At 33.9% G+C, this 27725-nt stretch overlaps 1 protein-coding gene across 1 annotated transcript in view; it reads right to left on the bottom strand.

Moving 5' to 3' along the window:
- The window catches only part of UNC13C (unc-13 homolog C), a 496691-nt gene that overhangs the window by 152701 nt on the left and 316265 nt on the right, over window positions 1-27725 (bottom strand). The window contains exon 18 of the mRNA XM_090270625.1: window positions 9287-9372. Within this exon, the coding sequence (XP_090126751.1) occupies window positions 9287-9372 (86 nt within the window). The remainder of the gene's footprint in view (window positions 1-9286; window positions 9373-27725) is intronic.

Raw genomic sequence — 27725 nt, 5'->3', positions numbered from 1 at the left:
ACTAACACATTACTATAACAGCAGTGTTAAAGCTCTGCTGCTACTCAGTGTGTAGGATACCAAGGAGCTGCCTGAGCACCATCTCATATTTTGTTAGAAATGAAGATAATCGCCCCCTACACACACACACACACACACACACACACACACACACACACACACACGACTACTCATTCAGAATCTGCCTTCTAACAAGACACCCAGGTAATCTGTGTGCACATGAAAGTTTGAGGAGCACTGATTTGGGAGACTTTTCTGATTCTAGATTTAATATGATTGTGCTTTACATATTATAATTAATTCTGCCTCTGCCTCAGTTAATTAAATAAAACAATAATTTTTAACTCATTTTTTATGTGACTTTTGTTTATCTATCCAAAATTTATCTGAGAACTCGGAAAATGCTTGGGATACCACTGTCCCATCACACTTACTCCTAAAGGTGGATGTAATTTCAGAATATGACTTGAAGCCCCACCACAAACCCCAACTAAAAATTAATGTTTTAAGTATTTCCAAGCACTCTTTTACAGAATAATTAATTAGAAACCACCATCATCTGGTTGTTATCTTGAGGCCTACCTAGCAAGGTTTGCTTTTTAAAAAAAAAATTAATTAATTAACTTTGGGGGGGTGACCCCTGCTCTGTAACAATACCCCTTCTCATATTTAAGACCCTTTATAATCTTATAAAGGACAATCAATGGGCAAAAGTTCCATGCTCCTCTAGCTGCTTCAAGCTGGACATGGTCGTCGTTCTACCTCCCCTTGGGTCCAGAAATCCCTAATAAGAGTGGGGGTATGGAGGGGAGGGTGGCCTTCCCACTTGGGGAAGGATCGTGCAGACTCCAGGTCAGTTGGCTGTCCCCAGACAAAGGCATGCTTGATTTAACAGGCTGGCATCCTTGTTGTATTCTGGGGGCAACATATCTGGCAACAGGGTTAAAAGGCATCATTAAATCCATAACCACTGCTCTTAATAAAGACTCTGAAGACAGTTCTAGCTACACAATCTATGCCCTGAACAGGAATGATCTGATTTATGAATTGTCAGGCAATAAATTTCGGTCGATACCAAGATGACAAGCACAATACCTGTACTCAATTGGAATTGACAATTAAACATTTCAGTCACTTATAGGCATCTAGACATTTTGATGGTATTATAAATTTCCTCCAAGTTCTTGTTTTCTAAATTATAATCCTCAAAACTGTCATAATAAATACTCAACAAATCCTAACCATTATGTGCTAGGAAACTATCTCCTCTAACCTTCTTATCTGTCTGTCTGTGTCTTTCTTTCTCCTTATAATAACTTTATAGAGTAGGTATTTTTGCATCTCATTTGCTAATGTTGAAATTGAGGCTTAATGATTGTTTTATAAATTCTCCAAAATCATAACTAAAATATAAATGGAAAAATGCAGAGTCTAAATTTAAACCTAGGTCTAATTTACTATAAAGCACCTGTCTGTACTTGCCAGACTAGACTATAAAGTCCTTAAAATAAATTCTTCAAAAAAATTTTTCAAAACTAACTTTATTTCACTATAAAATACGACATTTTATCTGAGCCTTTAAAAAAATTCTATGCATTCTTTTTCCACAGTGTAGATCTTTAAAAAATTCTGTAAAATACTTATTCTGATTTCATTCACAAGTTATCAGCATAGTGATCAAATAAGTTACTGTTTATTAAACTTGCAAGGTGACTCATGTGAAATGTGTAAGCAAAATAAGTTGGCTCATACAGACTGAGTAAAGTCGGGCAAATAATGTTTTATTCTTTAAATTAGATTATTTCTTTCATAGCAGCTGCTGAGTTCATGCAGTATAGCAAAGAGCTGCATCAAACATCTGCAAGTGCATAAATTCTCTCTGGCTGTTTTCCATCAACTTTACTTCATCAGATACTTTCATCGCAAAATGAACTATGTAGCTCAAATTATATAATAACAACACAGAGTCTTCCTAGGTCAATAGCCTGAAGTACTACTCTATCATCAAGTAATTTTAACAACATACTAGAAAGCAAATAGAGAGTAAGAACATTACTATTGTGCAAAAGAGCCTGCCAGAGTAGTGTTTTTAGTATATGCCTTCTTTGCTGAGTGTTTTTTTTTTTTTTTTTTTTTTTTTACCATAAATGGGTACTGGATTTTATCAAATGCTTTTTCAGCATCTATTGATATGATCATGTTGATTTTTGTTCCTCATTTTGTTTATGTGGTTTATTACATTTATTGATTTGCAAATATTATACCACCCTTGCAACCCTGGGATGAATCCTACTTGATCATGATGTATGATTGTTTTAATGTATTTCTGAATCTGAACTGCAAGTATTTTGTTGAGGATTTTAGCATCTATATTAATCAGAGATATTGGCCTGTAGTTTTCTTTCTTTGTTGTGTCTTTACCTGGTTTTGGAATTAGGATGATACTGGCCTCGTAAAAACAGTTTGGGAGTCTTCCGCTTCTTGAATTTTCTGGAATAGCTTGAGAAGGATAGAAGTTAGTTCTCCCTTAAATGTTTGGTAAAATTCACCTGTGAAGCTTCCAGTTCAGTACTTTTGTGTGCTAGGAGTTTTTTTTTATTACTGCTTCCATTTCACTCATTGTTACCAGTCTATTCAGGCTTTCTGCTTTTTGAGTCAGTTTTGGCAGATTGTATATTTCTAGAAATTTGTCCATTTCACCAAGGTTGTCCAATTTTTTGGCAGATAGTTGTTCATAGTAATTTCATAAAATCCAATGTATTTCTGTGCTGTTGGTAGTAACTCCTCTTTCACTTATGATATTATTTATTTGGGTCCTCTCTCTTTTTTCCTTGATGTATCTGGTTAAAGGTTTTCAATTTTGTTTATCTTTTCAAAGAATCAGCTCCTGGATTTGTTGATTCTTTGAATTTTTCTTTTAGTCTCTATGTCATTTAATTCTGCTCTGATCTTTATTATTTCCTTCCTTCTACTTTCTCTGGGCATTGTTTCTTATTGTTCCTCCAATTCTTTTAGATATAGGGTTAAGTTGTTTATTTGAGACTTAGGGAGCATGCCTCAACATAATAAAAACCATATATGAGAAACCTATAGCCAACATTATACTCAATAGGCAAAAACTAAAAGCTTTCCCCTTAAGACCAGGAAAAGACAAGGGTGTCCACTCTCACCACTCTTATTCAACATAAGAATAAGAAGTTTTAGCTGCAGAGATCAGACAAGAAAAAGAAATAAAAGGCATCCAAATTTGAAAGGAGGTAAAACTGTGATTATTTGGATGTCACATGATAGTGTACATAGAAAACCCTATTGCCTCCACCAAAAACTACTCAACCTAATAAGCAAATTTAACAAAATAGCAGGATACAAAGTCAATATTCAGAAATTGATAGCATTTTTGCACACCAACAATAAAATATCAGACACAGAAAATAGGAAAAAATCCCATTTATTATAGCAACAAGAAAAATAAAATAACTAGAAATAAATTTGACCAAGGAGGTAAAAGACCTCTACTCAGAAAACTATAGAACACTGAAGAAAGAAATCAAGAAAGATACAAAAAAATGGAAGCATATACTGTGTTCATGAATTGGAAGAATTAACATCATTAAAATGTCCATACTGCCCAAAGCAATCTATAGATTCAATGCAATTACCAATGGCATATTTCACAGATTCAGAATAAATATTTCAAAAATTTATATGGAACCAAAAAAGACCCTGAATAGCATCAGCAGTCTCAAGAAAGAAGAACAAAGTAGGAGGGATCATGATACCCAATAACAAACTATACTACAAGGCCACTGTAATCAAAACAGTCTGGTACTAGCGTAAGAGCAGGCATATAGATCAATGGAACAGAATAGAGAGCCCAGACATAAACTCAAGTCTCTACAGTCAGTTAATATTTGACAAAGGGGGAAGAAGCATACGATGGAGCAAAGATAGCCTCTTCAATAAATGGTGTTGGGAGAACTGGACTGGTATATGCAAAAAAAAAAAAAAAAAAAAAAAAAAAAAAAAAGAAAGAAAGAAAGAAAGAAACTAGGTCACCAACTTACATCATACACCAGAATAAACTAAAAATGTATAAAAGACTTAAATATAAGTCATGACACCATAAAAGTCCTAGATAAAAACATAGGCAGGATAATTTCAGATATTCCACATAGAAGTATTTTTACTGATATATCTGCTAGGGCAAGGGAAATAAAGGAAAAAATAAACAAATGGTACTATAACAAACTGAAAAGCTTCTGCTCAGCTAAATAAAATATCAGCAAAATGAAAAGGGAACCAACCGTATGGGAGAACATATTTGTCAATGATTCCTCAGACAGGGGTTTGATCTCTAAAACATATATAGAACTCATATGACTCAACACCAGGAGGACAAATAATCCAATTTAAAATGAGCAAAGGATATGAATAGATGCTTCTCCAAGAAAGACACAGAGATGGCCCACTGACATATGAAAAGATGCTCAGTATCACTAGCCATCAGAGAGGTGCAAATTAAAAACGCAATGAGATACCACGTCACACTGGTCAGAATGGCCACCATCAACAAATCAACAAACAACAAGTGCTGGAGAGGATGTGGGAAAAGGAGACTCTCTTGCACTGTTGGTGGGAATGCAGACTGGTGCAAACACTGTGGAAAACAGTATGGAATTCCTTAAAAAACTAAAAGTGGAACTGTCTTTTGACCTAGTGATTCTATTGCTGGGAATATACCCCAAGAATCCCAAATTACCAGTTCAAAAGAACTCATGCATCCCTATGTTCATAGTATCACTATTTACAATAGCTAAGTGCTGGAAGCAGCCTAAGTGTCCATCAGTAAATGACTGGATCAAAAACTGTGGTACATTTACATAATGAAATACTACAAAGCAGAAAGAAAGAAGGAACTCTTACCTTTGGTGACAGCATGGATGGAACTGGAGACTATTATGCTAAGCGAAATAAGCTAGTCAGTGAAAGAAAAATACCATATGATCTCACCTATAAGAGGAATCTAATGAACAAAATAGAACCACAGGTATGGAGACATGGAACAGACTGAAAGTGACCAGAGGCGAAGGGGATAATGGTGGAAAGAAGGGGAAGGGACGAGACAAAGAACATGTGTGAATGACCCACAGACATGTACAAAATGAGAATTGACCGTGGGAACAGGGCATGGGATAGGCAGAGTAGGGCAAAGGGGGAAAATGGGACAACTGTTATAGAATAACAATAAAAAATGATTTAAAAAAAGTATATGTCCTCTTCTCTGTGAGGTACCCTACGTCTTCATTTTCTTTAATAATTGTTATTCCTATAAAAAAAAGTGCACAGTCATTTATTGAAGGAAACTATTAGTTTGAAATGATGAAAGAGAAGGCTGGAGAGGTAGTGGACAGATATGCATGCATTTGTGAACACTCTCCTAGGAGTTTAAACTTTAAATGACCCCTAAAGGAGGTTGTTTTGAAACTGAAATTCTCCCCTTACTTAATAATAACAATGTTCTCCTCCCATTAGCATAGTGCTTTAGAGTTTGCAAAGTACATTAAATATGCCAGGTGATCCTCACACCAACCTGGGAGCTTTGTTACTCTTTTATAGGAAAGAGAACCAAAGTTTGGAGAGGTTATGCATAAATTGTCCAAGGTTGTGCAGCTCATAAGGGACAAAGCTTTCTGAAATTGTGTTTCTTGGCATCAGAACTCTTGCTGCCTCCCAACTTGCAATACTACAAATTTTAAGTTTGAACATGACAAGTGTTCAGGCCTTGTCTCCAAGGTTCTTTGTATTGGGTTGTCACATTTGCAATTTGATTCATATAAACAAGCACATATTGAGTTTCTTTTAAGATTCAATAAATACAATGGTGACAAATACGTCCTTGCACTCAAAAGCCCTTTCATCTGTGGAAGAAGATCCATAAACCATGAACTGCAATCCAAGTTACTCCTTTACATGTCTTCCTGAAAATGTGTGTGAATATATGAATACAGGTGACTGTATGGTATGTGAATTAGTTATCAAAAAAATTAAAAAGTCAAACTAATAAAAAAATCCTTGTTAAGGAGGAGATTCTTGTCTCCAAAAAAAGTAAGATAATCACAAAATTATTAATTACTATTGATGTTGGACCTGATTTTTGATGACACAATCTCAGTATTTTGGGATACTATGATTGCCAAAATTATTAACCTATAATCAATAAGCATCTGATCAAAGTTACAGATTCTTTACATGTAGCATTTCTAATTTCATTGTTTTCTCAAACAAACACTAAATATTTTAGCTTTACATTTCTTAACATGAATATTACACTTATATCTCTCAAATTAATACATATTTTTACAGGTAAAAGTAACATAAAATATCCATGTTTGCACACATGATACTATGTAAGCAAAGATATAGGCCGCACTCAAACAAAATGTGCACTGGCAGGCAGTACCACCTTGGAACAATTCAAATCAATCAATTTCCTCAGGAGGGTGGGCAGTAGCCTCCCTGCCATTGCCTAGTCCAATGACAGAATGTGAACCTTCAAATTTACAGGTGAGAACAATGACTCCCTGGAAGATTCCCAAGATCACATAACAAAAGCAGATCAAAGTGAAAGTCTTCTCCATTGCCACTTTCACTACTCCATTGAGTTGTAACTACCTGGTACATTTTTATTCAACACATAGTTACTGAGTAGCTTTTATTTTTTAGGCATCATTCTAGTCAATATGGATATGTTGGCAAAAATTGTGGCAAAAATTGTAGATAAAATTTTACGTTGTGGCAAGGAAGACAGATGAGAGATATTCAATAACTAGATAAACACTAAAAAATAAATTAAAAATAGCAATTAGTTGCTATGCGAAGGATTCAAATAAGGGTATTCCTGGGAATGACTTTAGATCCTGAGAAGGTGACATAAAGCTCAGCCCTATACAGCTGCTTCTGAGGATTGGTGGAAAGAGAAGTCCAGGCAGTGGACACCCAAAGCTGGAATAAAGTTACTGTGCTGGGGAAAATAAAGGAATCCGCTACACTACAGGTTTAACTTAAGTAAGCATCTACAGGAATCAGGAATCGTGGTGCCAATAATTGCAGCAGGGAAGTGGGGCAGGCAGTGGGAAGAAGCAGGTTTTGAATGAGGAGATTCAGACTTCCATATTGACCCTATAAATTATGAGATGCCTGATAGACATTCAAGGAGGGCACGGGAGTGTAGGATATAGCACTAGGGAAATAAATGCTATCTGAAGAAATTCACTAGCCTAGTGGACTAGTGGTTCCTATCTGGCTTAAGAGATTTGTTGGATTCTGAAGAAACAGTCAGAGTAGAGTGGTATAAAAGGACGTGGTTGCTAGGAGGCGGAGACAGAGGTAGAGAAAAAGCAGGACTGATTAAAGCAACAGAAAAAGAACACTTCATTGCAGAATATGGAGTGTGCCCCTCTGAGAAGTTCTGGTGCAATCTGAAGTATTAGACAAACCTCTATATTTGTGGGATGGTAGATCCAGATTTTACCAGAAAAATAGATATTATAGTCTACTGTGTACCTTATTTTGCACATAAGGAAAACTTCTCTATGTTCCTTCTGTGTCCCCTAGCAACAAGCTTACATTTTAGCAATGCTAAAAAACAGTGGCACAAAGAGCATGAACTCTGAATCATTCTCACCCCATTAATCTATTTTCCATACTGCAAAGTGCTTTATCTAAGTAGCCAATCTGAAAAGACATGTTCCTGATGAAGTCTCTTTATAGTCCCTCATTTCTCTAAGCAGAGACTCACCCTCTTCACCAGGGACTCACTCTCTTCACCAGGGACTCACCTTCTTCACCAGGGACTCACCCTCTTCACCAGGGACCGCAGCCTGCATGCTGGCCCCTGCCAATTTCCCCAGGCTCACTCCTCGCTGCTTCTGGCTCATCAGGCCTGCCGAGTTCTCTGTTCTCAAATTCTCCTTTCACTCATTCTAACTGCCAATGCTCTGTCCTCTACTAGGAAAGATAGAAATGTTTCTTGCTTATCTCTTCCCCAAACTCACTACTACTTATGCTTCAGGTCTCTGTGAAGCTAACACTTCCTCAGAGGAAGTTCCCTAGAAAGTCTGCCTTGTCCCCTTCTTTCAAGTCTGACTTAGGTGCTTCTCCTCCAGACACTCCATCGTCGTCAGCCCTGATCACCCTCTATTGCTATTGTCTGCATATGTGTGGCTGTTCTCCATAATCTTGTGGCTGGGGACCACAGCTTTCTGGATCGTTGTTGTACCCTCCACATTGAGTGTACTTATGTGAATTTAGCTTCTAGGGGCTCAATATTTAATGCAAAGACAATTTTCTACTAGATTATAAGTTCCTAGAGGACAGAAACCATAGACTGGTTTATGGTTCTATCTTCAACTCTAAACATGTGAGTGCTCATAGATTATTTATATATTTAAACTCAGAGCTGTGTTTCCCCTGCTTCACACTGTATGATTTAGATTTATTAAAAGTGAAGTTTCTGGTGGAGAACCTTGCCATTGGACAGATTTTAACCTGCCTAACCATTTCCAAGTCCATGCAGATGAGTATCTGGACTAATACTCTCAATATGGTCTGGCCATATTAAATAGACTACTAAAGTAGTCCTGCAACTGAGCATTATCCTACAAGACAAATATTCACTATGATCCTGTAACTTAGACCATTTGACACTTCTTATTGCTTTTAAATACTTCAAGGAATTTATCTTCCTACAATGTGGAAATACATGTTAGAACTAAAGTGTTCACAACAGGGCTTTTCTTTTTTTCATGTGATGATACATCCAATAAAGGGTAAACATCCAAAATATATAAGCAACTTAAACAACTTATCACCAAAAAAATTCCAATTTAAAAATGGCCAGAAGACATGAATACATAGACATTTCTTCAATGAGGACATACAGATGGCCAATAGACATATGATAAGATGCTCAATATCACTAATGATAAGGAAAACACAAATTAAAACCATGTTGAGATATCACCTTACACCTGTCAGATGGTTATCATCAACAAGTGTTGGCCAGGACATGGAGAAAAAGGAACCCTTGTACACTGTTGCTGGGATTGTAAATAGGTGCAGCCACTGTGGAAGACACTAAGGAGGTTCTTCACAAAATTAAAAATAGAACTACCATATGAAACATTAAATGTTTTAATTCATCAATTCCTTAGATTTAAAGCCAAGAGCATGAAATAATGATTTAATGAAAATGTGTGTTCCAATAAGAATAGATATTTGTAATTACCTTCTAGTGCATATTTCATATCCTGAGCAAAAAGCATCCACATAATTTCAGCACTTATTTTCCCCATGTTTAGTTCTTGAGGAAACCTAAAACCAAACACATATATTAGTGTATCAAAAAGAAGAATGTGCCTAAAACAACAAAACAAAAATACTTCACATTATATATATACCCAGTAATTATTATATAGATCATGAGTACTTTTATTTATGTGATTTCTCTTTATGAACATTTCTAAGTAGAAAAAAAACAACAACTACAAACTAGAATGTGGTGATATAACAGCACTGGGTGCCAGGAAAAGAGAATCCATTAAATCAGATCAGTGCCAATGCCATGGTGGATGTCTTAGAATGTGTTTGTGTCTAAAGAGCTTCTTCAGTTTTATTATATACTCCATCTTCATATGTCTCAAATTTGAAGGTACATCAGACGGATCTGAGTAGCAGATACCATATAATACCAAAAACCTCACCTTGCATTCACCTGTCAGCAATTTTTATTGAAGCAAGTTTGAATGTTTTCATTCTCTATTAATGGTGGACCATTAATCGGGACTTCAGAACTCTTAGGTAGGTTTGTGTTTTAGATTAAACAAGCTTAGGCTAAAGACAAGATTCCTACAGCTGCTGAATATGTACTCTGTATGTGTTTTAGTCTTGTAATAAGGCTCCTTAGTACTATAATCCCAGTGAATATAACAACCAAGTCTTTTCATTACCCTGGAAACACTCACTCCATGCTAATATGTAAGATTGATAGCATTTTCTTTTCTAACAAATATATACTATATATAATGCATGCATATATCAATATACTATATATAGATGTATAATACATGTATGTGTATAATATACACATACAACATCTATATGAAGGAACAAAAGTATCTCTCATATTTATTTATATTTTGGGGTCCAAATTAAAAAAGAGTAATACAATTGTGAATGGGATAGAAAGTGTTATAAGCCCTTGCTGGTGTGGTTCAGTGGATTGATCACCAGTCTGCGAACCAAAGGGTTGCTGGTTTGATTCCCAGTCAGGGCACATGCCTGGGTGCAGGCCGGGTCCCTAGTTGGCAACACAAGAAGCAACAACACATTGATGTTTCTCTCCCTGTCTTTCTCCCTCCCTTCCCATTTCTCTAAAATTAAATAAATAAAATCTTAAAATAAAAAGAAAGGAAAAGGAAGTGTTACTTAAGTAAGTATGACCTCAAATAAGGAAAGACGAATGACAGTACATGAAATATTCTAGCCAATTTTTCTACCAAAAGCAAGGGCTATTTCATCAAATATCCCTTACCAACTGCTGTCTATCAACTTATCTAATAATGTTGATTGATATTTTAAAATTTAATTGCAGATGTACATTTATCAAATACTTATACTCAAATGTTTTATGATAAAAAATTAACATAACCTGAATTATATAAATTAGTTTTCAACATTAAATTTTACTCTACTGATAGAAAAATAACCTTAGGCAGGTGATATATTTCAAGATTTATTTGTGGATAGCTACTAATATCACACAACTTATAGTACATTAATTTTTATGTAATATATATATATGCAGCAACAAAATTGTAAGTGATATGAGAATACTTTAGCTCATAAAATGAACAAGTTCATTAAATTTTTGAATCAAGAATAAAGTAAGAACATACTAACTCACCTTACAGTGCCCTGACACATACAAACACACAAACACACACATACACACATAAAAGACATACAAAAATAAAAATTAAATGTCAAATTCAATCCTGCAATATGTAGAAAAGGATAGTATCGGGTTGGACTAAATGTGCATTTAGTTCTCTGTACGATGGCTCTGCAGATACTTAGTTGTCTTTAACTCCATTTAAAACAATTTTGCTAGATTGTACTGTGACAGCTGCAGTATCAGAATTCATTTTTAAAAAACATCAAAATGGGTGAATTTTTGTGCAGCCATTTTAATATTGGAGATGGAAGAAAATGCACAATATTTTTGGCATATTATGCTTTATCATTTCCATAAAGGTAAAAATGCGACTGAAAGTTAACAAAAGATTGATGCAGTGTATGGAGAAGGTGTTGTGACTGAATGCATCAAAAGTGGTTTGCAAAGTTTCTTGGTACTATTGACATTTTGGTCAAATAATTCTTTGCTGTGGGGCTGTCTTACGCATTAACACACGGTTAGCGGCACCCCTGCCCTCCGCCCACTAGAAGCCAATAGTAGGAGATATCTGATGTACTCAAAATAGTCAAACAAATGAAGTTATTGGTGAAAATGAAAAGTGTGTCTTTCATTTTATGGAAAAAAAAAATACAGACCATTTTTGCCAATCCAATACATCATGACAAAGAGAGTTTGATCCCAATAATGCAATTTTGGTTCAACATTAAAAATAAATCCATGTAATTTATCATACCAAAAGACTAAAGAGAAAAACTTTACCTTTGATAGATGCAGAAAGGTATTTTAAAAACTTCAACATTCATTTATGATTTTAAAAAACAACCTTAAAATTAGGGATTAAAAAGAACTTTTTTAATATTATAAAAAGAATCTATAAAAACCTATAGTTTATATCATACTTAATGGTCTTATATAACAACATAATAAAGGCAATAATATTTATTCTCCCTATGTCTATTAAACATTGTACTAGAATTCCTAAAGACTGCAAAAGGGTGAGAAAAGTAAATATGAGGCCTATACATAGCAAAAAAAGAAATAACACTTTTTGCAGACAACAAACAGAAAATCTCCAAATAACTATAAAAAAAAATACTGAGTAAGTTGAACAATGTCATGGACTACAAAGCCAAAAGACAAAATTCTTGTATTTAGATATATTGGAACCATTGGAAATTGAAATTAATATAACAGTATTATTACAATAGCATCGTAAGCTATAAAATACTTAGGTATAAATCTAAGAAAATATTTACAAGATTTACATTAAGTAAACTACAAAATATTGAGGAGAGATATCAAATAAAACCTAAATAAATGTTGAAACAGATTGTATTTATGCATTGGCATATTCAATATTTTTAGAATGCCAGTTTTTTCCAAATTGATTTATATAGGTGGGGCAAAAGCAGGTTTACAGTTGTTCGTATGGAAAATAATACAATAATTAGTAAATAATAATACAAGAACAAACTGTTTCAGCTACTCATAACCATAAACCTACTTTTGCTCTATCATATAAATAGAACACAAATTCAATCAGAATTCCAGCAAGGTTTTGTTTTGGTAGAATTGACAAAGGGATTCTAAAATTTACATGATAAAGCAAAATAACTAGAACAGCAAAATGATGTTTTATAAAGTTGAAATATTCACATCATTTGTCTTCATAGCTTACTGTGAAATTATAGTAATTAAGACAGTGCATCTCCAAATACAAAGTCAATTAACTTTCAACAAGATGCTATAGTAATTCAACGGAGAAAGGATAATCCTTTCAACAAACTTGTACTAGAGTAATTGGATATCCATATCCAAAAAATAAACCTTGAACCATACTTCACAACATATACATATTTTATTCTAAATGGATCACAGATCTAAATACAAAACCTAAAACTATAAAACTTCTACAATAAAACACAGGAAATCCTTATGACTTTACATTAGGCAATGGTTGCTTAAATGTGCAAGCCATAAAATAAAATATTGATAAATTTGATGTTATAAAAATTCAATCTGCTATAAAAAATACTGTTGAAAAAATAGAAAATAAACAATAAGCTAATAGAAAACAATTTGCAAAACACATATAGGATAAAGGACTTGCATCAAGGATACACAAACTACTCTCAAATATCAATAATAAAAAGTACAGTATTCCCTCACTTATCACGGGTATTACATTCCAGACCCCTCCCCGTGACAGGTGAAAATCCGCGAAGTAGGAACGTTACATTTATTTTAGTATTTATATATATTTTAAGGCTTTATAAACCCTCTCACACACTTATAAACTGTTCCCAGTCCTTATTAACCTTTCCCACTCCCTTATTAACCTTTTCCATACTTTTATAAACATTGCTTATGTTCTTAAACATATTCTACACTCTTAAACCTATGTAACTTTAACAACATACGTATACAGTACCACAAAATGCTGCAATATTGCAAAAAATCTGCGATAAATAATTCAATATAATATTTTAAAAAATCCCGCAATACAGTGGGGCTGCAATAAGTGAACCACGATACAGAGAGGGACTACTGTATACCCAATTAAAATATGGGCACATGATTTGAATGACCTTTAGCAAAGAGGATAATTAGATAATATAATATACACAGGAAAATATGCTCAACATTATTAATCATTAGATATTTCAAATCAAAATTACAATCTGATACCACTTCATGTTTACCAGAAAAGCTTAAAAACAAAACAAAACCTGAGAACACCAAGGGCTGACAAGGAGACAAGGGCGCAGAGCTGGGGCATCGCTGCTGAAAGTGTGAAGTGTTACAGTCACCCTGGAAAGGTGTTTGGCAACTTCCTATGAAGTTAAATATACACTTACCAGCAGCCCAATGCTAGGAATTTATCCAAGAGAAATGAAACTAATATTTATACCAAAAGCTGTACATGTTGCTTAATTCTTAATTTCTGAAAACTATAATCAATGTCTTTCAGCTGATGAATGAATTAAAAAGTGGTAGATTCATGAAATGGAATCTACTGAGCAATCAAAAGGAGAAACACCAACACATGCAACAATGTGGAAGAGCAGCATGTGAATTCTGCTGAATGAAAAAAGCTGAACTCAGAAACCTCTATACCTTATGCTTCCATTTATAAGTCATTATTAAAAAGGCAAAATATAGGAACACAGACATATCAGTGACTGCCAGGACCTTTTAGGTGAGGAGAGGGATTGACTAGAAGGGAGCATGAAGAAACTTTGGGGACAATACTATATTCTGTGTCTCAATTTTGGTAGTAGTTACATTACTGTGTTTTCTATTTTATCAATTTTTGCTCTTCCTGTTTCCTACCTTCTACATTTTTGAGCTTAATATGTTGCTCCTTTTCTACTTACACAAGATATTTATATAATTTTTTACCCTTTTCCTTTTCTACTATGTGTATTTAAGATATAAATTTCTTTTAAAATTACATTTAGAGGCACCCTAAAATTAATACGTCATATTTTTGTATTTATTCAATCAAGATATTTCACATTTTTAATATTGACTTTAAAAAATTTCCAACTCTTTGGGGATTTCCTAAGTATCTTTTAGTTGCTGTTTTATGCTTTAATTAAACAAAGGTCAAAAAACATATCCTAAAAAAGATCATCTTGAAATTTGTTGAGATTTGCTTCATACCCCAGCACATAGGTATTTTGGTAAGTAATCTTTATGTTAAATCTGTCTTCTTGAACTTCATTCTGTATATTTTTTTCTGGACTATCTTCATGTTTAGTAATTGTCTTTCCACTTGTGTCTAACATATGGTTAAATACATATATTGGGTTATTTGTTGTACTTTTCATTTCTAGAATTTCTTTTTTTTTTTTTCCTGTTTCTTTTTTTTTTTTTATTTTGGTTTTTCAATTACAGTTGTCCCCTTTCCCCCTAATTTCTCTCCCCCACCCAACCCACCCCCTCTCCCGCAATCATATCCCTCCCCGTTGTCCATGTCCATGAGTCTTTAATACGGGTCTATTTGATCCTTTCAGTAGCTTTGAGTTCACTGCTGAATCTTTCCATTTTGTTATTTAATTTCTTAAATATATTAATCATAGCTATTGTAACATCTCTCTTTAAATTTTACCATACATATTAATCTCTTATATAATGTCTGCCTATTTGAGTAAATAAAGGACTTTTTGTATGGGAAAAAAGTGCATACAATTTGAGTGTTTGGATTATGTTAGTATTCTTTTAGAAAAGGATTTTCTTTTGGTAATAGTGTTTTAGGGTTGGGAGAGATGACCTTAACCCAATTAGGGGCGGAGCTCATTCAAAACTTATTCCTACTTACTCCTCAGATGCACCCCTTCACAGCCCCAGATTATGCTTGGGGACCCACCACTTTGTGGAAACTGAATTTTAATTATTCACCTGTTCTTGTATTCAGCTTTCTCAGTTTTTCAGCCTCTACTTTCTGTCTAGCTTCTCACAGTCTCAGACTTTGCCTCTAGGGAAATCAGCCAATGCCTCTAGAGAAGAAGGTTGGCACATATCTTACATGTTTTTCTAGTAAATACATGCAAATGTCATAAAGCTGTGAAGAAATTCATGGGAATAAAAAAAAATCAAGTTTATTCTAATACGCTTGGGCAAGAAGAAATAAAGGGAATTGGATTCAGGGAGGCATATGTACACATAAAGCTTCAAACAAATTTGTGATGCTATTTTAGGAAAAAATCTTAAAACTTTATAAATTTGGCTGCTAATGCATTTAGCATTTAATAAGTAACATTCTTTAATAAGTAGTTATTAATTGAAGGCCTAGGATATGTTGTGCACTGAGCTAAGAACAGATTCCATACTACTAAATAAAACAGGCATGGTGCTTGCCTTCCTGAAGTTTACAATCTATTGTAGTATCTCACAAATGTGTGTGTGTGTGTGTGTGTGTGTGTAAACTGTGATGAGTCCCATGAAGGAAACCATAGGGTGAAAAGATAAGAGGTGATTGTAGGAAACAGAGTGGTTTTTAAATATCAGGTGTCTGGAAAAAACAACAGCTACTCTTCATTGGTTCTCAGGAGCTGTGACAACCGCTTATTTTAAATGGAGGATCACTTCTGCAACCTTTACAGAAATGCAAACAAGTAATATGACAAGTTTGAGGACTGGGGATTCAGAATTTTGCTATCAGCCACCAGCAGTGGCAGGAAACTTCGTTTATGCTGTAGGTGACCATGAGTGCTGTGATACCTAGGGGAACAGAAGAAGGGCGACACGGGGAGCGACACCTGGGGAATACATAGAAAAGGAGAATGAAGGTAAGTAACTGTAGCTGAGAGGATACCAAGGAGCTACGTCAAAGCAGGAGCAAAAAGATGCAAAAATATACTAAGTACATTTGTTTTTCTATTTGATTTTTCACCCTAGAGGTGATGTTACTTCAAGAAACATGGGTTACAATGAAAAGGAAAGTATTATATCAGTAATTGCAAATTACTGAACATAATAATGCTAGGAGGATATGATGCAGGAGAATCTACTGGTGCAGTGAGTCCCAGAAGTTACTTGAAGAAAGTAAGAGTTGTGTGTACTTTTGAAGGAGGATAAAGATTATTTGGTGGAAGAGATAAGCTGTGCACCTCAGTTAATGGTTGTAATCACCGTAAGACACTCAAAGTGACTTCTAAAATACTGTTTTCTTTAATCTAGAATCATCTTTTAAAAGATGAATAGTTTTTCAACTATTTTTCCAAAGCTCATGATCTCACCAAGAAAGAATGATATATATACATATATATCATTACATATATATGTGTGTGTATATATATATATATACACACACATATATATATATATATTTGATACTTAGAAAAGATAGGAAAATAACTTTGGTTATTTTTTTTTAGACTTATGATATGAGAGATTAAGAAATGTGTCATAAAACATGAAACAAATCCATGCAGAATCAGAAATAGACCTTATGCGACTTGACCATATTTATTTTCAATTATTATTTTTAATGACAGTAACAATAATTCCCAATTTTTAAAAATACCTTTACCGCTATGCTCTTTTTCTTTCTTGCATTTCACTATTTATTTTACCTTAAAATATTTAGAGTTCAAAATATTAGCTTTGTATTGTATGCAATAGTTTTTATTTAAATTTAAATCTCAATCTCTACTACTTGCTAAGCTCTACTTCTATGCAGAAGACAACCTTTGGGGTCTGAACTATTTCCTGAGGCTTATTTTAGAAGAAGTTTTGCTTATAGTGCATTATGATACACTGATTTCAAATTTGGTTTTGCTTCCCATTACCTATGGAGAATACAAATATTCTATGCTAGAAAAATAGAACTCAAAGTTTGCTTATTCACTTATCAGTTACACAGGTTCTTCTGCAATCTGTATTTTATTTTACTTTGCTACCTCTTTATGGTATTTTTGGTGCTTTTGGAAACACTCATCTGACTCTTTTTTAGATATATTATAGTTAAATAAATTTAAAAACAAAATCATTTTAGCCCTAAATGTAAACAGCAAACTGAGTCATCAGCTCTGCCACAATCCACAGCATCTTCTCTTTTCTACTCTCCTGTGGATTCTTCCTTTGACATCTGTGGAACTTTCCTGTCCCTGTCCTATTCCTACTGTCACATCCCTAATTCTAGTCTTTACCTTCTCTTGTCTCAGAATTACACTAGCTTGTTGGTTTATCTATGTGTCTTCATCTCTTCCTCTTCCATTACATTCTCTATGTTACTACATAATTTACCTTTTAAGAACACAGGCCATAATACAAAATTTTGAGCCACAGCTTTAAAACCATTGATTGCTTGTCATATATGAAGTAACACAGAAAAGTTGCAACTCATTAATGAGACTTTCCTAGCCAGTGATGATCAGACCCTACCTTTAACTTCTATCTACATTCTCCGACACTTCCTATGTACTAGCTACACAGATTACTTATAAGTTCTCAATATACTGGATGTCCCATATCTTATTATCATTTTCCCTGTCTGTTCTCTCTCCTCTCCAATTTTTGTTTGACCTTAACTACTCTCCTCCTTCAAATCACAGATTAACTATCACCTCCCTCTAAAGTCTTGGTATATTCGAGGCAGAATTGAAAGTGATTAATCAGCTGTCAAAGGCAAAGTATACAATGACTACAAACTGAATCATATTTCTCTTAATATTAAGAGTTAGTGATAGTATTGGAGCTTTTTTTATTATATAATTTTACTGTTGACACAGGTTTAACTTACCTAGTATAATTTTATTGCCAATAGTTTTATAGTTCAAAACTAAAGAGATTATTTTTCTTTAACCAATTTTGTCTAACATTAGAAAATAATTTTTCTATACTTAGTATCTCTTTACCACCAAATAATATGAATTAAGCTTACAGAGTCATATATTTTGGGGACCCTCCCAAAATGAAATTAACTTTTGAAGAGCTGGCCCCTTGTAATACAAGCTCCTCCCACTAGGTGAGTGTTCTGGGAACCCATCTGTATCAGTGTCCCAGCTGGTGTTGTTGTGAGAGGCTGCAATCGGCTTCAGTGAATTTTTTTGAAGACTCTTTCAACACATTTCCCTATTTTATGAGGGGCCATTTAGGAGCACTACTGACCACACCACACCATGCTGAATGTTCAGCAGTTCTTTTTTACCAAAAATGGCATGACCCGCCCCCTCCCCCCCCATTCAACCAATCTTGCCCCGAACAACTTTTTTTTGTTTCCTTGGATGAAAATAGTCCTCAAAGGGAAATGTTTTGCTGATGGGAAAGAGGTGAAACAAAAAAATGGCAGAAGCACTAAAAGGTATCAAGATCGACGAGTTCAAAAATTGCACTGAGCAGTGGAAAAGAAAATTTGATAACTGTATTGCATCAGATGCAGAGTACTTAGAAAGTGATTGAGGTTTAAACATGTAAGAATAAATACACCATGATTTATAAATAAATTGTGTTTATTTTGGCAGGGTATCATATATGTTCTCTATAAGATTTAAACAACTTCAAAATCCAGGATGTAACCTGGAGACAATGTCAACAAAGCTAACAATTTTTAAAACAATTTCTTTCCTCCTACCTACTGAAAATAGTGGAGAAGAAATTTACAACTATAAGCAAAACACTACAGATGAAAGAAGCAAATCGGTATTTGGAGTGAGAGGAAAGGCATCTAGTATTTCTTTTAACAGATTTTATCAAGCTGGCTAGATTTTGTTTCCAACTTTTAACGGCCCACAAATAACCATATTTCAATAAAATTGCTTTTTGCACTGTGTCTAAATTTCCTTTGTAGATTTGCAAATACACAATCTCACTTTGGCATCAGATTTTATATGTTTTATCTGTGGTGTATACACAATACAAAATTATGATTCAAAAGGCAGAGGTTTTTTTTCCCCAACATACTGCACAGTTGAATATTTCTACACCATCTGCATGTTTTCTAGAGGCTTATTTACTGCAATTTAACACAGTTCTGGCTATTCCCTCTGTATAATCCTCACTAGTATAATGTAGTGGTTAAACCTCAATCCAATCTGAAGGATAGAGATTTGATTTTTCCTCTGCTATTTAATTAATTTACCCAGTGGAGCAGTGAGTAGTCTCTTTAAAACTCAATTTCCTCATCTGTCAAATGGGGATGATAACACAATAATTGTGCAATTTGGGATTATTTCTAGGGCTATGGTGAGGATTCAATTGGCTTTTGCATGTAAATATTTTGTGCAGCCACTGACAAATAGTGAACACTCAATGAATGTTTACTGATAATGGTAATGAAATTCTAACTATAAATGAGACATACAGGAAACTATTATTTAGATTTCATTGATTTATAATGTGAAAAAATTATCACAGAAACTGAATGGAAATTTACATTTGTATTTGCTAGTTTTTAGTTTTCAGGAAAAAAAAGTTTCTAATAAAATTAATGGCAATAAACTGACTACAGAGGCAATTTTTATATGCTCACAGGAGTAAACTGGTTTCCCAAGCTTCAGAAATCTCTAGCTACACACTAACAATTTATATGCTAATTACAAAAAATATTCCAAACTATGATACAGGAAAGAATGAAGGCGGTTTTAGCTTTCCACAACTATTTCCTAACCTTGTAGAAATTATTATCTATACTTAAATGTTAAAACAACATCTGTCCAGAAGGTATCCAGCCATGTAATATGAGAAATAGAGACATTTATTGAAGAATATATAAGATAAAAGAAACATTATACATAGGACAATGATGCCTCAGTCCCCATCAAAGCAGGCACCTTGGGACCTCACACAGTTCTCCCAGTCACCATCAGCTGCCCTGTTGTATTTCAGTGAATCTCATCAATGGTCTGAAACCTTTTCCCTTTCAAAGGTGATTTTAGTTTTGGGAAAAGCTAGAAGGTGCAGGGCACCAAATCTGGGCTGTATGGGACTGAATCATCTGCGTGATTTGATGTTTTGCCAAAATAAACCCTGCACAAGATATGATGCATGAGCAGGTGCGTTGTCATGATGAAGTGGCCAGTTACCAGTTGCCCATAGCTATGTCCTTCTGAATCATCTGAATAGTTTCTGTGGAGAAATATTCAGGCATAATGCAAAATTTGATGCAGATTTGTTGCTCTACTTGCTCAGTAATTTTTAATGTGACAGCCACACAGTACACATGCTCACTCAATGGCATCCACCACCCCCACAGACAAGTATAATGAAATCCTCATTGTTCAAACATGTGCATTCCAGTCCACTGTCCTTGGCTGCTGTGTTACATTGGTGCTGCGCAAACCATTCTCTTCATATTAACAATGGCTGGGCCTTTTCTGGACAGACCTTGTATAATATGTGTACTAATTATTCAAACTTTAAATATAAAATTGACCCCTTCTTATTCTGGTCTGTATTTGTGAGGTTTTGCTACAGACAAATTAAATTTTCTAATGCATAGCTCCACTTATTAATTTTCAATGCAGCTGTAACTTAATCTATCATTTATAAAAGGAGGCTTAATGAAATAATTGACCTATTCCAACATTGTTTGAATGTCTCCTAGTTTTAATTTTTAGCAATTAATACAAAGCATAAACGTTTTAAACTTTGAATCAATTTAATAACCCAATTTATTGTGTTGCAAATTTCTTACTGAAATGAGGAAAACAATCTACTGTTGTCAAAATTTGATAGCACTGATTCATTATTCACAACAGATATAATCAGAATCCATGAAATGTGAAGTATTATTTTGATATGCAAAGTTTGCCTTTGAAGAAAAGTGTTTTCACCATTACAATTGAGTAAGCAATGGTTTGTTATAGTATCATCGTGTCCTACCAGGTGGTCTATCTTTGAATATATCTTGGAGAAGAATATATATTTTGCTTCTTTAGGGTGAAATTTTCTGTAAATATCAATTAAGTCCATTTAATCAATGTTGTTCAATGCTGCAATATTCTTGTTGATTTTTTGTTCGGAAGATCTATCCACTGTAGGCAGTGAGGTGTTAAAATCCCTTACAATCACTGTATGGCTGTCTATCTCTTTCTTAAAGTCTTCCAAAATTTTTAAAAATGTATTTAGGTGCTCCTCTATTGGGTGCATATATCTACACAAGAGTTATATCCTCTTGTGGATCACTTCCTTACATATTACATAGTGACTCTTTTTGTCTCTTGTTATAGCCTTTGTTTTGAAGTTGATTTTGCCTGATATAAGTATTTCTACCCCAGTTTTTATTTTTCATGTTCACTTGCATGAACTATTTTTTTCCATCCCTTCACTTTCAGCCTGTGTATATCTTTAGTTTTGAGGTGAGTCTCTTGTAGACAGCATAAAATATGCGAATCGTGTCTGTTATAGTATCCTGTATGCAGCTGAAGGTACATTGTCACAGCCAGAATTCAAGAGACATTTAGTTTGTTGTGCTCCTTTCACATTATTAAAATAAAAATTCATCTTTTGTCACTATGTTCTCCATTTAAGAATACTTGACATGCATTAATGAAATTAACTACCAGTATTATGAAGAGAAGAGTAAAGAGAATAACTTTAAGCAGGACTCTACTAGTAAAGTATCAACTAGCCTTTCAAGTTACAGCCATATGAAAGGAAAACTAAACCATATCATAACACTGTAGTTAAGGGTTAAAGTCAGCTTGAGCACTTGGAGTGTGAACTCACGCAATTGAACATTTTCTGTGGTGATAATTTTTCCTTTTGTGCTTAAGGGCTCTTGTACCAAAAACAAGTGGATCACCAACACCATTTAAACTCAATTACAGTTTCATCCTTTTGTTCTCTTCTTTATGTACATTTACAACCTAAAGTGTTATTTTAATGAATTCAGATCTTTAAAAATATATTTAATTTAAATATAAAAAATAAAATTGGGGATATATCCAGGTTAACTATTAAAATCAGCATTTTGTAAGATAATGAAAATGCAACCTGGCAGTGGCAAAGGAGGTGGAAATGGCCAGAAACAAACTACAAATCTTGGGTAATGTGCCTAGAGGGAATACTAAATGAAATTCACTGTATTCAGATAATTATTTCTTAAGCTACCCAGCACTTCCAGATTAAAGACTTGGGTAGAACAAGTCCTCAGATTCACACTGTAGGGTAGGAAGTTTGGGGCAGTAGAAGAGAGATGAGAATTAACATCTGTGGAGCTTATAGACAAAGCCAGGCACTGGGCTAGGTGTTTTTTCATGCATTATCTCCTCAAATCCTGATAATGGTCCTGTGTGTAACATTTTTACCTCCCTATGTGTTCAATGTTGAAAACAGTCTTAAAGTTTTAAAACTCTTCTAAGGTCTGATGGCTCAGCAGACTGATCTCATTCATTAATGTTAGATTACTAACTAAGCCACTCAAGCTACCTTCATTTTTGCATACTAAAACACGGTCTTTTTTCTTTATTTTTACTTATTACTTATGTATGATAATCTCCCTTTATTCATAAGAGAAATGATCCAAGACCCCTAGTGGGTGTCTGAAACTGCAGATAGTACCTAACCCTTTATACATGTGATAAAGTTTAAAATAAATTAGGCACAGTAAAAAACCAACAACTAATAATAAAATAGAATAATTAAATAATATACTCTAATAAAAGTTATGTGAATGGTTTTGGGGCCATTATTGAGTAAAATAAGGGTTATTTGAACACAAGCACTGCGATACTTCAACAGCCGGATGGATAACCCAGATGGCTAGGAAGTGACTGATGGGCAGGTAGCGTATACAGTGTGGATAATCTGAACAAAGATAAGATTCATGTTCAAGGCCAGATGGAGAGGGAAATTGTGAGATTTCATCTCACTACTCAAAATGGTGCACAATTTAAAACTTATAAATTGTTTATTTTTGGACTTTTCCATTTATTTTAAAACCACAGTTTACTGCAGGTAATAAACTGTAAAAAGCAACACTGTGGTTAAGGGGAGACTACTGTATTCATGTCATTCAAAAATATTAAATGTTTTTAAAAATGACTATAATAAAATGAGATTCATCTTGAAAGTAGAGAAATTAAAGGAAAATAAGGATATAAATATAAATGAGGGTAGACATAGAAATGCATGCTGTCAAATTCTGTAGTTATTAAATGTGAACTTTGATGCTGACATCTGGTACCTAATCCACAGAGGAAAACTGGTCATTTTCATGTATCCCAATTGCTTGGGAATAAAGTTCTTTACAGCAGTGAATTCTGAGAAAAAAATATTTCATGGTTTCTCCTAAGGGTGCCAGTGAGTACATGCTATATATTAACATTTTCCTTGTGATAAATAGCAAATTGCATACATATTTTTCTGTTGGTTATATACAACTGCACCTGGTACTATATGGTATATCTGGTACCTTTAACTTCTTGTAATTATTGTTAAAGATTTATCATGACCAGATCCAGATTAATCATTAAAGCATCAGAAATGATTAAGTTGGACTAAAGGATTGATGGTTGTTATCTTACACATGGGATCTTTTCCTTACAATTAATCCTTTTTGTTAATTCGAAAGGTTGCTTAGATTCTGATTCTGTCACTTACTGGATGTGTGATCTTGGGAAAGTTACCCAGCCCCACTGTGCTTCAGTTTCATGTCTGGATTTGGGGTTTGGGATAACAGTACTGATGTCATTAAAATTAAAGTTAGGGTTAATTTAAGCTTTAAATTGTAAATGGCTTAGTACAGTTCCTGGCTCCAGTTAGTTGCCTATAGTTATCTATATGGTGATGATAATATCTCTAACATATAGATATCTGCTTATGCTTAAATCATCTTGAAAGCATCATAAATTTTGAAAATCTAAGATGAATCTTTTCTTTCCTCCATGATGTACAATGAAAGAGGTTGAAAAATGAAATTTTCAGAAGTGGTTGAATTAGTACAATTCTTAGTAAGCATTCTGTGTTCTTGTGCTCTTAGAAAAATATTTTTATTCTTTCCAGGTAACATATTTGGGGAATTTCTAGAGAAAAACAATCTGTTTTAAAAGTCAAAAATGGCTGTAATTAACATGAAAAGAATTTTCAAAATGACTTACCTTTTTTTGTACATTTGGTCAGGTAGTTTTAGCCTAGATTTTAGATTTTTAAAGATTTTTCTTGTAGAAAATAAATTTATTCAAATTAAAGCATCTCTTACCCTTCAACAGCAACCTACTGCAAATACTGTAGTGGAATACATGTATTGTTCCATATAGTATACCAGGTTTGTTATGCTACTTTGGTCATAAGGGTCACGGAGTCAAGTAACTACAAATAATTAAAAGGTAATTTTTGTAAGCAAACATAGTATAACAGAGAAACAAGATGAAATTGCATTCTCATATTGTATTAGAACCTAAGGAAAGTGGAACTCAGTCTAACAGATGAAGCAATGACCAGTAGAGTCAGGCACGGAACCATAGACAAGAAGCTCCTCTAGAGTTGAAGGCAGAGTGGGTAGTGCAATAAGTGACTGCAGATGGGATCCTCACTCACGAAGTCTACCCATACCATGACTCAGCTATTCTCACCACCTATCCTTTTCCTTCCAAGCATCCTTTACTGACAAATGTCTTCTTATTCAACTCTGTTTATCTCCTGGCTTCTATTTATACAGCATTTTGATTTATTCTTAATTTTAGACCACTTACTACAGCGGTCTGCAAACTTGAAAACTTTCAATGTCTATTCTCCTTGTCAACGATCTCATTCTCTGAACTTTTCAGTGTAGTTCCAGAGAGCATATCTAGTTTTTTCCATTAGGTTACCTCAATGAGGGACTGTGAGAGGAGAAGTTTAATCCCAGAATGACTTATAAATGTGGCAGGCATAGTGATTAGATTGTTAAGACCCTTGTTTAATTTTGTACATATCTCTTTCCCAATTAAATTTTTGTGTCAACAGCTTTGCACAGTGTCTGGCATATATAGAATATTCAATATGCATTTGTGAAATTTAAATGATAATATTGATGTAAAATGAAAAAATAAATAGAGCAGAACAGATGCAATAAAATGTTTAAGATAAAAAGAATGAATTAATATTTGCTCTATGTTTCCTGTACTTATCCTATTGCAGGGTAGCCAAGTAAGTATTCCTAATTGGAGAAGGGAAGTTTTTAACAGAAAAAGTATAACTTATAAATTTTGAAGGAATAACATTACAAAACCACAATTTTGCAGTCCGTATTTTTTGCTCCATAACATGCACCTGACCATATGATGCACCTAGGTTTAGAGGAGGAAAATAAGAAAAAAAAAATATTCTCAACCAAATGGTGTACTAAAGTATTTAATAAATTATAACAGAATAATATTTCAACCATGAAAAGTAAACAGCAGTCAATGGCAGTATTAAGAACCATCATCACAGTCATTAATAAATGAGGAGAGACTTTAAGGTTCAAGTATTCTTCCAGTTTTCCGGGAACCTCAGGTCAGGTAATACATATCACAGTCTGTGATGCAATATTCGCTCCATAAGACGTACAGACATTTCTCCCCACTTTTTGGGGAAAAAAGTGCATTTTATGGAGGAAAAATATGGTAACTAATTCTGAAATGATTATAAACAAATAAATGTATTAAAATGTATTAAATTAGAAAACTTGGAATGGAGAGATCAAGCTGCCAGTGCTGATAAGTCTTAGCATAACTACAGGGGGAACAATCAGACTTAATGGCAACACTTGATGTAGTGAATTATTAAGTATAGAGTCACCTGTGATGTATTCTTGAAAAAATAAAATAAAGGAACAGAAAGTTAGCCTCTAGAGCTAAAAATGTTCAATTATGATGAATATCAAATTTGGAGAAACAATTTATACATAAAAAGGCATGCAGAATGATCCAGAAAGTGGATCATTCTAAAGGGCAATGAATGTGGTTTCTCTAAGAAGTCTGTGGCATGGACAAAAGAAAAGGGATGGGAGCTGAAGCAGAATAAAAGAGACTACAACACATAACAACCGTATGTAGTGTGTGGACCTTATTTAAATCCCAATTAAAACAAACTTACTATAAAAAGTCAGGTTTAAAGAAGAACATTGGCATTTGATTATGGAACAGGGAGTACATGATACTAATGTATTATTGTTATTGTCATTAGTTGTAATAATGACATTGTGATATGCAAAAGAATAGCCACCATTTCTTAGGAATGCTGAAGTACATAGGAATAAAATGATAGACTGTCTGAGTTTTGCTTAAGATAATACAGCAAAGAAAAGAAAGAGTAAGCTCAAGAGTATAGATGATAAAATATAACAAATTCTTGGTAATTATTAAATAACCAGTTGCAATGGCTTCATTGTATAGTCTGTGTAAGTTTTAGTATGATGAACATATTTGTAAAATTTTTTAAATATAAAAATAATTTATGGAAGCAAATAAGTCAATAGCTTTAATATTCTGAACACTGTTAGTTCCAAAACAGAAAGAAAAAGATGTAAATTTCCTGATCAAAGTAGCCTCAACCCAGTCTCCTCACTGCAGCAAATGAAATATACTGTCTTTTAAGATATTCAATGTGAAAATAATGTTCTGGCTCCTCCCACAGCTTTGAGAAAATGCATACATAATATATTATTTTTTGCAAATAAAATAGCATCTTTTGGAAAGTTGGTCCCTTTTCTATCCAACACACTGGGTCCTCTAATATGTACTTTTAATGCAGAGAAAAAATAAATTGAGACCTAACTCTATGTATACCTTTGGAGGAAATTAAAAGAAATTATAGAAAATAATAAAATATATGCAAACACATAGGATGGTAGAATGCATAAAACATATTTCTGCTAGCCCTGGCTGCTGTGGCTCAGTGGATTGAGCATCAGCCTGTGAGCCAAGTGTCGCTGGTTCAATTCCCAGTGAGGGCACATGGCTAGGTTGCACGTCAGGTCCCCAGCTGGGGATGCAAGTGAGAGACAACCAAACAGTGATGCTTCTCTCCCTTTCTCCTTTCCCCTCTCTCTAAAAATAAAATAAATAAACAAACAAACAAGCAAATAAATAAATAATTTAAAAACCATATTTCTGCTTACAAGTTGGTCAGCATTAGAAAAACAAAGTAATTTACAGTCACAATAATTCAAATAACCTGAGAGTAAAATTTTCTGATTATTAAAAAATAAGATTTATTTTCAATTATATATAGTGAACCTTCTCTATATTATATGTTTGGTTGATATCAGTCTAAGGAACTTTCATATCTAATTATACAATTTCTTACTATATGAAATAATTCATGAAAGTCACTCAGC

Source organism: Furipterus horrens, unplaced genomic scaffold (assembly GCF_987537825.1).
Source record: "Furipterus horrens unplaced genomic scaffold, mFurHor1.1.pri manual_scaffold_3, whole genome shotgun sequence".
Lineage (NCBI taxonomy): Eukaryota > Metazoa > Chordata > Mammalia > Chiroptera > Furipteridae > Furipterus > Furipterus horrens.
Note: the sequence above shows the minus strand (reverse complement) of the source record. Positions and strands in the feature narration are given on the sequence as shown.